At 47.4% G+C, this 15778-nt stretch overlaps 1 protein-coding gene across 11 annotated transcripts; it reads left to right on the top strand.

Annotated features, from left to right (window-relative positions):
* The first annotated feature begins 68 nt into the window (after positions 1-68).
* LRRC74B (leucine rich repeat containing 74B) lies at positions 69-15725 on the top strand. Of its 11 annotated transcripts, none has more exons than XR_011326715.1 (11): positions 69-162; positions 417-559; positions 1925-2057; positions 3787-3993; positions 6034-6143; positions 6735-6850; positions 7535-7613; positions 8082-8177; positions 8580-8674; positions 8939-9101; positions 9647-9766. XR_011326715.1 is itself a non-coding variant. In XM_069795451.1 (11 exons), the coding sequence occupies exons 1-10, from the start codon at positions 111-113 to the stop codon at positions 11686-11688; spliced, it is 1128 nt and encodes a 375-aa protein (XP_069651552.1). In that variant the 5' UTR covers positions 69-110; the 3' UTR covers positions 11689-11696; positions 12269-15725. The 11 variants fall into 11 exon arrangements, 9 of the variants coding, with proteins under 9 accessions (XP_069651552.1, XP_069651559.1, XP_069651557.1 ...); XM_069795451.1 differs by lacking the exons at positions 8580-8674; positions 8939-9101 and adding exons at positions 11641-11696; positions 12269-15725 and having other exon boundaries at positions 9647-9790; XM_069795458.1 differs by lacking the exons at positions 8580-8674; positions 8939-9101; positions 9647-9766 and adding exons at positions 11641-11696; positions 12269-15725.
* The last annotated feature ends 53 nt before the right edge of the window (positions 15726-15778 follow it).

Raw genomic sequence — 15778 nt, 5'->3', positions numbered from 1 at the left:
CCACGCCCCTCCGCAGCACCGCCACGCCCCTCCGCAGCGCCGCCACGCCCCTCCGCGGCCCCGCCACGCCCCGTCGCCATGGCAGCAGCGCGGCGGGCCCGGGGCCGGAGATGGCGGCGGTGTCGGGGGGCGGCGGGAGCGGCGCGGACGGGGGGAGCTCCGGTGCGGCGGGAGGGGGCCCCGCCGGCCGGGGTTGGCTGCGGCCCGGGCTCCGAGGGCTGTGTCCCCGGGGTGTGTCCAGGGGGACGCCGGGTTTGTCCCGCCGGTCCGGGGAGGCAGCGGCCTGGGCCCGGGCCTGGGCCCGGGCCTAGGCCGCGTCCCCGCCGTGGCGGAGTAGGAACAGCGACAACGCGGCGGGCGCTGGGGCTTCGTGGGAGCGCGCGGTGAAACTGTCCCCGACGCTCTTTTCCCCGCAGGCGAGGAGGACGCCGGCAGCTCGGCCAGAGAGAGCCGGTACCGGGCTGCATGCCGGGCCTGCGGTGTGACCCCGGCCTCCGGCCTCCTGCGGCGCACGGCGGGCCCCCTGCTCAGCCTGCGGCACCGTGGCCTGGGCCCGCGGGTGAGGGATGGAAGCACCGTTGCCGTGCTTGAGGGACACCCGCCGCGGGGCTCTGGGGTGTCAGAGGGGCTGCAGACCCTGTCAGCCGGCCGGGGCTGTCCCCTCTGGTCACCCCACTGTCACGCTTAGCTGTGGTCCCTTGCCAGAACCAGAAACCGGTGCAAAAACCCCAACCCAGGGACTGTCGGTTTTGTCTTTCCCACTAACAAAAACGTTGTTGTAACTCCTTCGGGTATCAAAGCAGTGCAAGTTTCACGTCAAGAACATGTCAAGGACCCTTTTCTGCCAGCCTTGTGGGTGGTTCAGATACCATTTAGGGGCTAGCGTTATGCCACACGAGGTTTGGTGTTTGGCGGGCGGTGGGGATTTGTCAGCAGGTTGTTTTGCAGGGCTTGGGAATGGGAGTCATCTCCTTTCCCGGGTGCAGGAGGGGAGGTGGGAGGATAGGATGTGCAGGTGTGTCATTACCCGTCTTCCACCTTGGGTGGAGAATTGTTCCTGAGGGTGTGTTGTCTGCCCTGGAGTACTCCACATTTTTTAAAGTAATATTTTTAGGAAGAAATTATAAACCTTTTGTACGTTCACGCATTGGTTCGTGTCAGGTAGTCCCACCCGTGAAAGCTGCTTTCAGGGGGTATGGCATTTTGGAAATGTGTAGTTTGGACCATGAAAAGGGTGCAGCCTTTCATACTAATTTTTGGTGATAAACCTTTTTGTTCTGTTAAATTTATTTTGTCTGAATTGTTCTCTGAGGTCCCTTCCAGTTCATTTTCCTGTGTCTGATATCCAAGGCTGGGAAAAATAATATGATTTTGCAGTACTTGTTGAGTAATTACAAGGTCATTGCCATACTTTTGTTAAATTGTAAATATTTTTGAAATTAAGATTTCCTCCTGACAGAGATCAGGATACTGGTGCAATACAGGCTTCTTAGATGTTGAGGTCAGGATTCAGAGCAGCTGTAAGTAAACTAAAGGGGCACTTACTATGGCTGTACTCACAGACTGCCAGGTAGAAGTGATGTCTGGAGAGGTACATCATCGGGCACAATGGGCCAGAACCTTTTCCTTTTCCTTTGCATCGTGAATATTGACAGCAGAAGTATTTTTCATCATTTTTAGGGAAGGAGAAATTAATTCTTTAATAACGTAAAGGACATATCTTAAACCATATTCAGCATTTGCTTTTCCGGTATAGCTTTAAATGATTTTGAAAGGGGAATCTTTTTGCATGATTCTGTTGGTGGCTTTGTGAAATCCCCCTGCACCCTGCCAGACTAAGGGAATGTGAAACAGAAACATCCACAAGAGCTTTGTGAACCCAGTGAAACTGTAAATGACCCATTTTGGGTTCTTTTCGTTGCAGGGTGCCAAGGCTTTAGCTCTTTCTTTGATGGTTGATACCTCTATCCTCATGTTAGACCTAAGTGACAACTGGCTGCAGGGAGAAGGGGCGGCTGCAATTGCAGAGATGCTGAAAGAAAACTGCTTCATTTCAGGTTTGTGTGCTCCCATCTGCTGTTCTGTGGTAGATGTGTTGCTGTAGAGGAGGAAGTTGTACTGGCTTCTTTGTGGATTTAACCAGTCCTGCTGTCATAGTGACTCTGTGTGTGTGAAGAGGTGCTGTTTGAACAGTGAGTGTTTAAAACTGTGCTGCTTCATCACCTTTCTTCACCTGTTTTCACAGCACTTACTTTTGTGAAGTTAGGATGCCACTAACTGGAGTCAGCCCAGTCTTGTTATTCCTGTGAAAGCCAGGAGAAAGAGCGAGTTTCTGCTTTGATTGTGGATCAGAAACATCCACCTGAAACTTAGGCTATTCAGAGGATGTGGTTAATAATGGTTAAGGGTTTGGAAGCTGAATTTGCGTGATTTGCATCTAAGAAAACAGGGCTTTTAAGTAGGGACAAGTGGAAGAGAAGCCCATCTAGAGTGAATCTGCAAGCCTCTGTTCTAGCAGCAGCACACATCTGTTCTTCATGGGACATTTCATGTGTCCAATACCTCTGTAGTATTAGACTAAAGGTACTACAGATAGAGGGAGCAGAAGCAGAGCAGCGGTTCCTGAATTTAAGTCTCAGGCAGTGTTGTGTCTAGAGATCATGGTTTTAGTCCCTGCTTTTCCAGGGTCGATATTCCTGCCTTTCATAATTTAAGTAGCAACTCCCAGTTATATGTGGATAGGTTATCTGGGTTGTGGGTTACACATGGCAGGGTCTTGTGCTGGCTCCGCAGAGCTGAGGTGCAGTGAAGGCTTCGGTGGGATACAGCTGGTTGTGCCAGCATGTAGCCAGAAGCACTAAGAAGCCCTGCCAAACCTGAGGTTGTTAACATGCAGAGACAGTCTAGGAGTCCCTGTGCTGTGCTTCTGTGTGAAGAGCGCAGAGCAGAGACCCAGGATGGGTCTGTGTGGAGCCCCTGTCATGTCTCTTGTGTCGCATTTTCCAGCACTTGCATTAACCTCCTGTTTCAGTGTCTGAATCTCCAGGCCCCTGCTATGATACAGGCAGAACTTTGCTCTAAGTCATGCTGGTTGCTGCACTGAAGGATATATTTTATTCACAAAGAACAAGGTCAGTTTAGACAGCTGAGAACACAACTCTTGTATAACTAAGGCAAGCCTAATCTGCTTTGTCAGGAAGTCATCATGGATGAAGGGGACAGGTTCTGTGCTGTGAACCCCCCAGTAACAAGGGATTTCCTTATTTTTGTTTTCTAGTGGTTGGATTCAGTGTTAGAGGTTTAGGATTCTGTTACTTCTGTGCGAGGAAAATTCATTCTGTATGTAGGTGGGCAGACAAGTTCATGCTTTCATATTTGGGTCTCAGTGTCTGTCTTCACATCCGTTTGTGTTGTTACATTTAGCTTCGCTCGCTCTCCCAGCCTACACTCTTTTTTTCCAGCCATGATGAGGAACCAAGAAACCCACTACAACTTTGCTGAGTGTAGGTTGTGCCTGGAGCAGGAAGCATAGATGTACAAGGATTGCTTTTGTCTCATGTCCCATATTCATGTGGCAAAACTTGAATGAGCCTATCTTAGGGACAGTCTGTGAATTAAAAAATTAAGTTCTGTTGTTCCTACTAAAATGCTGTGTTAGAGTAGGTTTAGCATTCTTATTTTCCAAGTCTGGCACTGCTTCTGCCATTGCAGCATAGAGGTCAGGCACCTCCCTGGCATCTGATATGATATGATTTGGTGGTCTGATAATGTTTTTTCTTTCCCCAGCTGTTGATTTATCTGACAACAAAATAGGCATTGAAGGAGCTAAGGCCTTTTCTGCTATGCTTCTAGAAAATACTACAATTGTGTCCCTCCAGCTCTCAGGAAATGAATTTGATGATCATGCAGTAAAGTATTTAGCGGATGCCCTCACAGCAAACAGCAAAGTGGAAATTCTGGATTTGAGTTACAACATGTTTGGTGACAAAGCAGGTAAGGTGCTGTCTGTGCAGCTTGCACAGAGAAGGGTGCTGTGGCAGTTGGCAATGCAGCTTAATGAGTTGCTTGCCTGCCTTAGACCTTTGGGGAGCAGGGTTGGTTAATATCTTCAGTTACTTGAAAAGTATTTTTGGCTCTTTGTAGGCAAAACCAGTGTCAAGCTATCATCATTCATTCATCTTCATTCTCTGCCTCTTTGTAAAGCATTGCAAGCTTTACCTCTTCTGTTTCTTTCCCTGTTCTTCCTAGTTCCCAAGTTCTGATGGTCTTCCTTTCACTGAACTATCATTTGCTTTTTTTCTTCATCATTATTTCAGCTTTCACAGGTGTATAAAATGCTTAATAAGAGCAGAAATAAAACAGCAGAATGGAGTTTGCCAACAGTGCTTCTCTCTAGCTCCCTGTCACTGAGAGGTGATTGCAGGTGCCAAGGGGAGGGTGTGCAAGTGGAACAAGGAGGCGGTTGTGCTTCTCTGATACTCTGCCACCTCTGGCAGCTTGTGGTTTGGGGACTTCCTTTGCTTGAGACTTTGGCTATTTCTTTTCTTGTTGGTCTTGACCTTGTTAATGCATATTGCTCTTTTTCTTTGGCTCCTGATTTTTAAGCATGCTGTTATTTAATCGTTACATCCTTGCATTCACAGCACTCCTGTGGTGCTGTGTGATGTGATGAAACCCAGTTATTGCTCCCTAGGCCTTAGTCTGTACTAGTTTCACCAGGCTCACTTGTGCTGGCCTGAACTCGCCCATCCTTTCTTCCTGACTGTTCACTTCTGCAGAACACTTCTCATGATGTCATTGCTAATCCCTGACTTTTCAACCTTTATGCTCATCTCCTTTTTGCACCTTACTGGCACATGCTTCATCTTCTCCATCTGTGTCTGTCCTTGGGCAACCCCAGCCACGTGTTCTGCTCCTGTCTCCAGGATGAAGATTCACAAATCTTCTCCCTCCTCCTGGTCTCACCCTACAACTGCTCCAGATCCCTCCACTTCCAACACTGTCCATGATGGGTACACTCAAAAAGGGAGATACTGAATTTTTTCTCTCCCATGCTACATCCCATGTCATCTGTCAGATCCACATTCTCCCAGGGTTGTGTCTTTCATGAAAAATTTACCATCTTCTCTCCATCCACTGCTTTACAACCCTTAATCATCACACATCTCACCTGCTATAGCCTCCTCCTTGAAGATCCTCCATGTTTTCAGTGGGCTTCTCTGGCTCCCAAGAGGAAACAACTATACTCATCTCTTCTGGCCACCAGGAACACACCAGCCATTCAGTTGGTTCCTTTCCAGTTCTGTTCTGCTTTTTTCCTCATTTTTACTTTTGAAGGCTGCAATGGCTGCTTTTCTCTCCACCCCTATCCTGCTCACCTCCTGCTGCCTTTGCAGTCAAACAGCTCTCCCCAGTCTTCTGGTCTTCAAGCATGGTAATGGCTTCCTTTTCTTCTGTGCTGGTTGACAACCTCATTTCTTTCCTGCCCCATTGGAAATGCGCAGAACACTTGCTGAGGAAACCTATTCAGATTTTATAATGGCACAGGAGCTCTGGGACGGGTCAAAGAGAGAGCAGAGCTGGCTTCTCTGCCAGCAGAACAGACCAGCAGGCTTCAGTTGGCTGGAGGCCAGTGCTGGGGAAGGGTGAGAGACTCTGGGAAGCTACCTGGTTGCTTGGTGTCAGCTTTCAGGCTCTCATCTGGCTGGAGAATGAGCCTGTGCAGTCAGGTCTCCATGCATGAGCAGCAGACCCTGGCTTTGTGATATAGTGATTGGATTTTCTCTCCCTCTTTGCTGCGTTTGCAACCTGTGGTCAGAGAACACATATGCTTTATTGTCCAGCAGCTTCTGCTTTGTGTTTATGGTAAACGAGGTATAAAAGAAAATAATATGTTGTAGTTTTAATTGCCTGCCTAGAGGTAATAGAGACAGTTGCAGAGAAATATCTAAACTAATCTGAGCTTCCTTTTAACTCTTAAACTTAATCCTTTTAACTCTTAAAACTGTTTGGCTTCATGTATTTTTTTCTCAGGTGAAATTCTTGGAACAGCAATAGCAGAAAACATTGGATTAAAGGAACTTAAAATCAGCTGGAACCATTTCCATAGCCAAGGGGCAGCTGCCTTGGCCAAAGGCTTGGGGGTAGGAAATGTTTTTACTCCTGTTTTTAAATTCTGAGAACTCACATGAAGCTTTATCTGTTTAAATGAGCGTGAATGCCATAACGTGCTGTTTGCCTTGTGCCCTTGCCTGTCCAACAGCCATGTATGATCTGGGATCATATAAATCTTGGAACTAAGAGAGTAAAATCATCCATTCTCTATTGATCTATTGCATATGTTTTAATTTCTCTATTTCTAGTTCTTTCCCTTTTTAGAGTCAAAATTACTCGAATGAATGTTTTGAATTGTTTCATTTCACTTCAGAATCATAAATCAATACAGAAATTGTTTTGTAGTCTATATACAGTTTTTACTCTACTAAAAGTAAACAGTCTCTCATTAAAATAAGAAACAGTTCTTCCAGCCTCTTAGGCTGAAAGGGGCCACTAAAGTAATTTAATTTCACCTCTTGTATAATGCAAATCACATGTGCCATCCAAGGACTAGTGGAGCAAAGCCCCAACTGCTTTTTGGACAGTGGAAGGGATGGTAGTGCACAGGCAGGATATTTCTCCAAGGCTGAATCAAGTGACAGGGAGATTTTCAGTTGTGCGTTTATGTCACACCACAGGCAAACATATACCTCAAAGTGCTGGATGTTTCCTACAATGGCTTTGGCAACAGTGGAGCAGCTGCCTTGGGGGAGGCTCTTAAAGCCAACAATGTGCTGGAAGAGCTAAACGTTAGGTGAGACAAACTCTGGTCCTGCTGCACATTTCATCCCATTTTCCAGTGGTGGGCAAAGCCCGCAGCAGCCATTTGGATCTCCTACTTGCAGAGTGTGGTAGGTGCATAAGGCAGAGGGAGTGTTACAATATACTAGTGCTGCTGGTCTCATCCCAAAGCCCAATTCCTCTCCTTAAAATTGGGGTCACTTCCGAGGGGCTGTGGAACATGTTACAGGATGCAGGGGAAGAGCATCTGGGGATTGCGTAAGGCCTCTTAGGGGATGTTTAGGGGAGGAATCAAGGGTGAGGGAAGGAAATCAGGTGGTCTGGGGAGGAACAAGCATGGGAAAAGAGGAGGAATATTGAGTGTTTCTGTCTGTGTTGATCTATGTGGCTGGCCATGTGAATATCTTGCATAAATTTGTGTCTGTGCCTATTGGAAATACACAGTCAGCCTCACTACTGGGGGCATGGAGCCGTGCCAGCCTCACCTCTATCAGCCTCTGGGACTTGGCAACTCCTCACCGCTTCCAACCTCCCAAATACAATTGTTTAGTTGGAAGGAGCTGCCCTAAATTCCCTCTGGATATAACATGTTTTCAGTGCTGGGTGAAGCAGGAGGTTGCATATCCTTTGCCTGAGCAATGTAGATATGGAAAACCTGCAGCTCAGCATGTGAAGCATGCCTTTTATCTGTTTTTAGCAACAACCGTATTTCGGTGGAAGGAGCTCTGCACATTGCATGTGGCCTGAAAGAAAACAAGAGTCTGAAAAGACTTAACGTGAGTAACTTTTCCTAGGAAGGTATTGGAGCCTCTTATGCATATTTAAATATCACTGATGCATTTATGTCCTCGATTGGAACCCCTTAGAACAAATCCACAGCAAAATCAGGGAGCTGCTTGCCCCAGCCTGTCTTCTCCCATGCTTCCCTGGTTGCAATATGCTCTTATTAAGACAGAGGACTTGTACTTGCACTCTCCTCAGTGAACTGATTTCTGTGAGCCTGCCACTGTGTGAACTGCAGCCTGTCTTGCAGCATGGATAGCATCCTATTTCTGCAACAGTAGTGTCCATCTTGGCATGACAGGTGGCACTGGGATGGCTGCTTGAGAACCCTTGGCCCACTGTTACTGGCACTTGAAGTAAATCCCGCTGGTATCTTACCCGCTGGGGACCACTGGTACTGTCAAGGGTCATACAAAAAAACCATGTCACACAGCCTCCTGCTGTTTCTCTTCTGACTGCAGATGACCAGAAATCCCATGCAAAGTGAAGGCTGCTGTGGGGTCCTCAAAGCTCTACAAGCAAATTCTGGCACTGGCATAGAGATCCTGGACTTGCCAGTAAGTGTCACACCAGAAAGAAGAGGGAAGGGAAGGCAGAGGTTGAATGCATGGTGTATGAATAACAAAGGGCTGCTGGAGTGATTCTGGCTCTGGCATTGTTGCTGCCCAGTGAGGACTGTATATGAAGGGAATGGTCTCCCCACTTGAAAACACGGACACATCTGTACATGCCCAAGCCCCACTTTGTGTGTTTGCAGCAGCACTGAGATGCATGAATGCAATGAACTGGGCATTGTTCAGGCTTTGGGCAGCAGCAGGGCTCAGCTCTCAGTGCAAAGGTGCTGGGCACTGGGAGGAATCTGGCTGCCTGTGAATTCAGAAATTCTTTGGGAATCTTGAGCAATCTGCTCTGACAATGCAAATAATTTAGAAAGGATTTCTGTCCCATTTCTAATGAAGCTAAATGGCACTTCTGTGGCACAAGAACTTCCACTTGAACATCTACCCTGTTTGTGAACAGTGCCAGATCTGAGAAGGCAGCCCTCTGTCACCAGGTAGGTCCCAGCACAAGGCATCTCATACATCCTACCGAAGAGCATTACTTCTGGAACAGAGGCTCTATCTGAGGCCAGTAGCCACTTAATGTCCTTAGGATCAATTAGGTAGCAACTACTTTTAATTTCTAAAAAGAGAAATCAGTTACTCGGTTGTTTATTGAGGAGGGATTTGTCTTGCTTAACTCATATACAATGTAGGTGACTATGTCTGAAGTGATTACACAAGATCTGTTCATAAATGGAGGTTTAATCTGGTATAAGGCAAAATGAACCACACCAAAGTCTAGAGGTCTGCTTTAGGGTGAGGAGACTTGGACCTCAGCTCTGCTGACTGTATTGACTGTATCACCGTGAACTACATAGGGAGAGTGTGATGGTGAGCTCAGAGGAAAGAGTTGCCCTGCAGTCACCAGCGTTTAATCAGGTGGATCTTGTCCTTCATGACCCTTTGCTGTGAACAATCCAGATGTCTGCCCTACCACCTGATGATCCCTGAAATGTTGAGCTTTCCTCTGTCATTCAGTGCCTGTCCCTTGTACCTCCTCCTCTCCAGCTGTTTTAACCTCTCTTCTTGTAGACCATTCTTTTGAGCTTACTATCCATCCTGGCATTGTCCTGACTTTCTCTCCAGGTCTTTTTTTATTTGTTTGCTTGTTTTCCACCTTTATCCACTTTAGCTCACTGTCTTTGGCAGAGCTTGCATGAAAACCCTTATCTTCCTTTTATTTCTGTGCTGTTTCATCATCACTTTAGCTCTTCTGCTTCTTGCCCTGGGAGCAGGATGCTGCTGTTGAATCTCATACCTACCCATAGCATGGTGGTGTTGGCTAGCAGCCCTGGATCTCGCAACCTTGTGTCAGAATTTTGTGTTTGGTTTAAGAGAGCACAGAATATATTGTAAAATCTATTTTCTGAGGGAGGGTAAATCATACCACATGCTTCCTTACCTATAGTGCTTTTCCCCTCTAGGACATCCCTGTGAACAAAGAGCTTGCAGAGCTGTGTGATGCTGTGAAAATACTTTTCCCAAATCTTCTCCTCAGATATGGTGGAAACATGAAGTTGCAGAGGAAAAGTCAGTTGAAGGCTGAGCTTCGGACTCAGCCCAAAGTGGTGGGTAATTCCCAGAACGCAGTGGCTTAACACGAGTCTCTTTGGGGCTGCTTCTTCAGCACCTCTGCCTAACACCCCAGTACCACTCACCAAGCCCGTGACACAAGGATGTGCCAGGGCAGGGCTAAGGCAGGATCTGTGCAAATACCGGCTACTTCATCATTGCTGACACTTGGAAGTTTTTCTGTCTTTTCACTTTAAGTTTTCTGCTACAACCAGCTCTGAGTCTCTTCCAGCACATGCAAGAGCATCCTCATGGATGAGAGTCCAGGGGCTTCTTTTTAATCATCATCTTTGTGTGTAGGGACATTTGTCTGGTGGAACATCATATGCTGTAGCTGCTGATGATGCTTGGATCCATAGCCCACTGCAGTGGGGTCTGTGCAGCCTCAGAGTGCGCTTATTCTGTAGAAAGTAGAGTCCTATCCAGAGATGTGCTGTGAACAAATGCTTTCTGCCTTAGGCTTGTTCTTCTGTTACACAGCCAGGATTGCCTTTGCTGAATTGGCCGTCAGATGCATGGGTGATTCATTTTCAGCTGCTTACTACCACAGTTCTTTAGCCTTACATGGAGCCCATGTTCTCCAGAGTAGAGCCCCTGTCCTGGGTCACAATTGGCATTATTTCCGGGATGCATGCTCTTGTTTTTGTCAGTCTTACGTAGGATGGATGCTACAAGTTGCCTGGAAATAGGACAGGCACTCAGTGGTAGCTCAGCAATGAGAACAGGACATGGGCTATAACTCTTTTCCCCTTCCTGGGGTGTTTTCTGTGATCCTGGTATAATCCAGTGGATCCTTGCTCCTTGAGGAGCGTTGGGCAGGAATCATGTCTGTGCTTTAAGCAGCCTGGCTTAACTCTCCCTGTCCTGGTCTCTGTGAAGAAGTGGTTTCTTGCAGCAGTTTCTTGCAGTTTGGGAGAGGGGCTGAGGTTGGTCACACAAGCAGCTCTGGACATTTGGCTTGGGTGGAGGTGCAAGCAACTCTGCCCCACACTCAGAGGGCAGCAAACCCCAGCGGTGTTGCAGTGCTGCCTTAACCTAGCTGTGGCTATACACAACTAATTGCCTTTCATTCCCTGAAGGTTGGCAGACGTCATTTGTAAAGTGCGTGCAGCCATCTTGGCTTTATCCGTGGCTCCAGCTAGGCAAGCCTGGTCTGTCCCCAGGCATGTTGGCATGCACTGGTTTTGATTTCCTCTTTCACTGACACACCAGCCGACGAGGTCTGGGGACATCCAGGCAGTGCTCTCCTGTAAGGTGGTGGTGACACCTCCCTGAGAAGGCAGCTTGCAAAGGTGGGGGCCAAAATTCAAGACAGCTTCTGCCAGTCTTCTTCCAGCGTAGCTGGCTGGTGCCCTGTGTTTTGGCTTATGCTTTTTTCCCTAGATCAGAAGCATTATAATCCCCTTGCTCACTTTTGTGTTTCATTTATCTAATGAAAGTGCCTACCAGTGAAATTGCGCTTAGTGTTAGTTCTCAGCAGAAGATGAGGTTTAGCCTCTTTATTTGAAAATAACTCTATGCAGTTATGATTTACCTAATGGAGTCTGTCCTGTAAATGTGCAAATTATTTTACAGTTATGTATCTAATAAATAATGTCTGTGCCTCGGACTCACACTTGCCTGTTCATGCCATTTGGAAACGTCTCTTGCATGTTGTAAGGTCTGTAAATCTGGGTTGTTTCTAGAAATTTCAGAACCATCCTGACACTCCCCTTGATCTCGAGATGAAAAATTTGTGTATTGAACACAAAAGCTGTTACGGGGCTTGATGTAAATCAGTATAAGTACTTATATTTTAAAATATTTAGTCACCAGTTACTGTTTCTGTTATGTCCTTTGCCCCTAGTGCTTCCTGTGGTCTCCAAAGAAGAGATGCAAATTAAAATCGTATTAAAAAATAAGGTGGGTAAAAAATTCTTACACACCAAGTCTGTCCTTATTCACCAGCTGGTGTAACTAGAGAAGATCAACTTGCCCCTGCCTTGACGTATGGATTCATTAGTCACTGGAGTCAGAGCTGGGTGTTTTTAAGCTCAATGAATCTATCAGCGTACCATTTGGGAACCTAAAAATACCAGGTGAGCCAGCAGTGTTTTACAGGATAATGTAACTGGGATATATATGTTGAACGTTCAGTTGTCCTGCAGGTTTGATGAGAGCAGGAGGTGTCTGTGGAAAACTGAGCACTTGCCTGTTCCGTGTGCAGGCAGGATTTGCCCTCCTGGAGGGCTGCAGGGAGAAGGGGGAACAGGCAGCCGAAGCTTGCCTGCAGGAGGTTTTGTGTGTGAAGCCATAGGATTTGCTGTGCTTTGGCAGCTGCTACAAAAGGTTGTGGGAATTAACATGTGGAGAGTTATACTGAGTGCTGTATTTCCATTATACTGAAATATTAGTTATTCCCAATTTACCTGGCAATCATGCCAGCTAGTATTGGTATTTCTCTTGCCTCCAAACTCAGTTGTGTTCTCTTTCAGGTTGGGAACTAATCTTGGAATAACTCACCAGAAGATTTGTTGAGTCCCTGTTCGTGATGTCATTTCCAGTACTGAGCCATTTTTTTTTTGTCTGAGAGTTATTTCAATTACTTGTTCCTTTTTGGATTCTTTACAAAACTGCCAGGTAGCAGTTGGATGCCTTGTGGAAGGTACTATAGTACAACAGCACTGCTTCCTCTTTCCAAGCTCCTGTCCCCATCAAAGCACAGAGGTTACACAAATCCATATTAATTGCCACTAATGATATTTTTTCCTTAATTCTTGAGCAGCTCTCATTTTGATCAGTGTGCTTTATAGGCATTGAATTTCCTCACACCCCTTCACCTTTTTGAAGGATCAGCTGGCTTATTTTTCTGCAGTGCTCTGGGTCTTCTCTAGCTGCCTGATTGTTTCTAGAAAATGAGCATTAATGCTCCAGGGAAGCTTGCTGCCTAATTCCACGTGAAACTCTTCTGGTGCAAGTTACACAGGTGATCACAAAAGTTTTAGCTATAGTAGCTATTAACAGGCATCATTGGGAGGCAGAGCTGGGGCAGCAACATGACTCCTAGCTTCTCCTCCAGCGCAGAAGGTAAGTTTTTCGTGAACATGTTCATCTCCTTTATGATATTGAGTGTGCTGCCGTGCAAAAAGGTGCTTTGGCTCTTGTCCCAGCAAGGATTGGGACCCATGGTGTTTGATGATGCCCTAAAGTGCTTCCAGTCCAGTGAGGGAAGCCCAGGCAGGTGGGATCGCAAGGAACCAGTTATCCTCGCTCCAGAGGAGGAGCAGCTCACTGCAGCCCATTCCTGACAGCGTCTGATGGACGTTTCATAATCTCTCAGGCAAAGCTGTCATTGCCATGAGGAAGCATTTCTAGTCTCTTACCTAAATCTCCCTCACGACAGTTTAAGTCCATTGCTTCTTGCCTTGTCTCCTGTGCACGTGGTGAAGATCTATTCTCCTTACTTTTGTGGCTGTGTGGTTGGAGACTGGCCCATCTGCTCTCAGAAAGGAACCTCTGCTGCTGGGATGGGAACACATCGTTCATGCATACACTTATACAACTTGTTAGAAAATGTCTGCACCACGTGGTGAGGCAGGGGAGAGCTGTGGCCTCAAAGCAGCCTGGTTGCAGGGACTGCTGAGACATGGGCTGCTGAAACACGAGCACAAGCACTCCTGTAATGCTTTGGGTACCCCGGTGCTCGGTATGCTGGCTGCTGGCCTGACCGCTGGCGCTTGGTGGAGGGACGAGGGGACAACAGGACTCAGGGTTTGTGCCATCTTTTAATGCCCTGCCGTTCTCCGGCCGGTGGAAGGAGCAGATACATGGCTGCTGGTGTCTCAGGGATGAAGCGCGGTGCTTACCTCATCCTCTGGCTGTATCTGCAGGAGGAGGGGAGGATCGCAGGGGATAATGAGAGGATTACTTACAGCCAGCCTTAAACGAGCTTGTCTGTGCTGCTTTCAGAGCTGGGGTGGAGGCGGGGGAGGGATAATTTAGAAAGGCAAGGCTGGGAAGTGATTTAATGAGGACATTGAGCTGCTCTCTCCTGGGCATCAGCCCACCACCCTCTTCGAGTGCTCGGGGCTCCCCTTTTCCTCCCTCTAGCGTGGACAGGGCTCAAGTATGCAAGTGGGTCAGTGCCTGTTTATTTCAGCATAATGTCTCTGATTAAACTGTCTCTGAAACAGTGTCAGGATGCACCTGCGACTCCCACCCCCCTGCGCTTCGCCGTGCAGGAGCCCAGCGATCCCCGCAGGAGCTCCTGCAGCTCGTGTCGCTGCGGCTGCATGGGTGACAGCAGCGAGCCTGTTTCCTGAAGCCTCCGAGATCATCTCAGCTAAGTCCTGTTTGGCCATCTCTGGAGCTGCGCTGGGTACATACACCCCCTCCCTGAGCTGCATCTCAGGGCTGGGGGAGGAGGGACACAGGCTGATTCAGTGTCTCTACCATTTAAATGATGGTGGGTAGCATCCCTACCATTGATTTTTCTCTCTGGCACAGATCCCGTATTACTCCCCCTCTGAATTTGTGGTTCTCCTTGTCCTTTTGCACCCACTTTGTGGGAGCTCTCCTCCCAGGGCACCGCAAACCAGCACTGCCCTGGTACCTCCTCTACCAGTCCTCCCAGTCCAGCAGCATTGCTGGTGAGGCTCAGCCATCTCTGCTCACTGCCTGCCCACTCCCACGTTGTGCTGTACGTGGGGGATTATCATCCCAGGATCACATTAACCCTCTTAGCCAAGCCCGGGAGCACGTGTGCTGGAGCTGCTCCTGCCCCGTGGCCCCTAAAGCCCTTCCAGGTTCCCGGAGCCCCAGCACCCACTGTTACACCACTGACCTACATACTTCACTGCTGCATTGTAATTAGATTGATTTCCATGCGGTCCAGCTAGGCTGATAAGACCATATCCATGAGTCCCAGAAAATACGATTTTATTTTTTTTTAAGCTAATTTGGAGAAAGATACTCCTATGGAAAATCGGTGTAATATCAGCTGCAGTAAAACAGCAAGCGGCTGTCTCCCCGTACTCTATGAAATGGGGTTGTGAGCTGCACACGGGGGTGGTTTGTTTTTAAATCTGGCTGGATCAAATGTACGGGGGTACAGATAGGGGAACTGATGTTTTTTTTCTCCCTACAATTACGGGCTGCCATCTTAAAGCACTGCTTATGACATTTAGTTTGGATTTATATTTTTCTCCTGCGGGTACAATTTTCAGGAGCAAATCGTTGTAGGAGGGCTCCTATGGTGGCAGTGGCTGCTGACAATCCCCTTTTTTTTGTGTGTGCATTAATGGGTAGACAATTTAAAATCAATTAATACATGTTCTGTGCTTGCGCAGGGCATGTTACTGCAATAGGATGGTGTATGACACAGATGAAGCGACCAATTTTGTAATCCTATTTTAAAAAAAACACAAGCGTGCTGGAGAGGGCACACTCACCTCCCAGGCTGCCGTTAATTATGTTTCAATCCTTTAATTCCCTGCCAGCCACGTCTCCGTCACTCCCTGCCTCTCCCTGGCTGTGCTGGGGAGTACCCCGTATCCATACTTGCTTTTTATGGCACAGCCTAACAGCAATTTCTCTGCATTTCACAAATGAACATTTTTAAACAGATTAAATATCAATGGTTGTGAGGCTCATTCCACAACTCTTAGGTCTTCACCAGTTTGAAAGGCTGACCAAGAGCCCATGCTGGGTGAGCCCAGCCCTGATGACAGCCGAGAGTATTTTGTGATGTGACTTCTATCAACTTTCCTCCAAAAGAGAACATAAAAGTGTTTTGAACCTCAGCCTTTTCTGCTCTGTTCAGACTTTTACTGCTCGTCCCCAGCACTGTACTGGGCTCTCTTGCTCCTGATATGTATCACTACAGTTCCTTCTACTTGCCTTTATCCTGCTGACAATGACTTATAGCAGAGATTAAAAGCCAACAATTGATAAGGAGAGTTAAGTCTGCCTCCCTGGATACCTGTTGAATACTTTATTTTTTATTA

Source organism: Haliaeetus albicilla, chromosome 10 (assembly GCF_947461875.1).
Source record: "Haliaeetus albicilla chromosome 10, bHalAlb1.1, whole genome shotgun sequence".
Lineage (NCBI taxonomy): Eukaryota > Metazoa > Chordata > Aves > Accipitriformes > Accipitridae > Haliaeetus > Haliaeetus albicilla.
The sequence above is the reverse complement of the archived record's forward strand: the minus strand, read 5'-3'. Positions and strand labels throughout refer to the sequence as shown.

Coding starts and splice junctions, on each gene's coding strand:
- LRRC74B (XM_069795451.1), top strand. CDS start 111: ATGGCGGCGGTGTCGGGGGGCGGCGGGAGCGGCGCGGACGGGGGGAGC. Junction 3,994..6,033: donor CATGTTTGGTGACAAAGCAG/GTAAGGTGCTGT, acceptor TTTTTTTCTCAG/GTGAAATTCTTGGAACAGCA. Junction 8,178..9,646: donor TAGAGATCCTGGACTTGCCA/GTAAGTGTCACA, acceptor TTTCCCCTCTAG/GACATCCCTGTGAACAAAGA.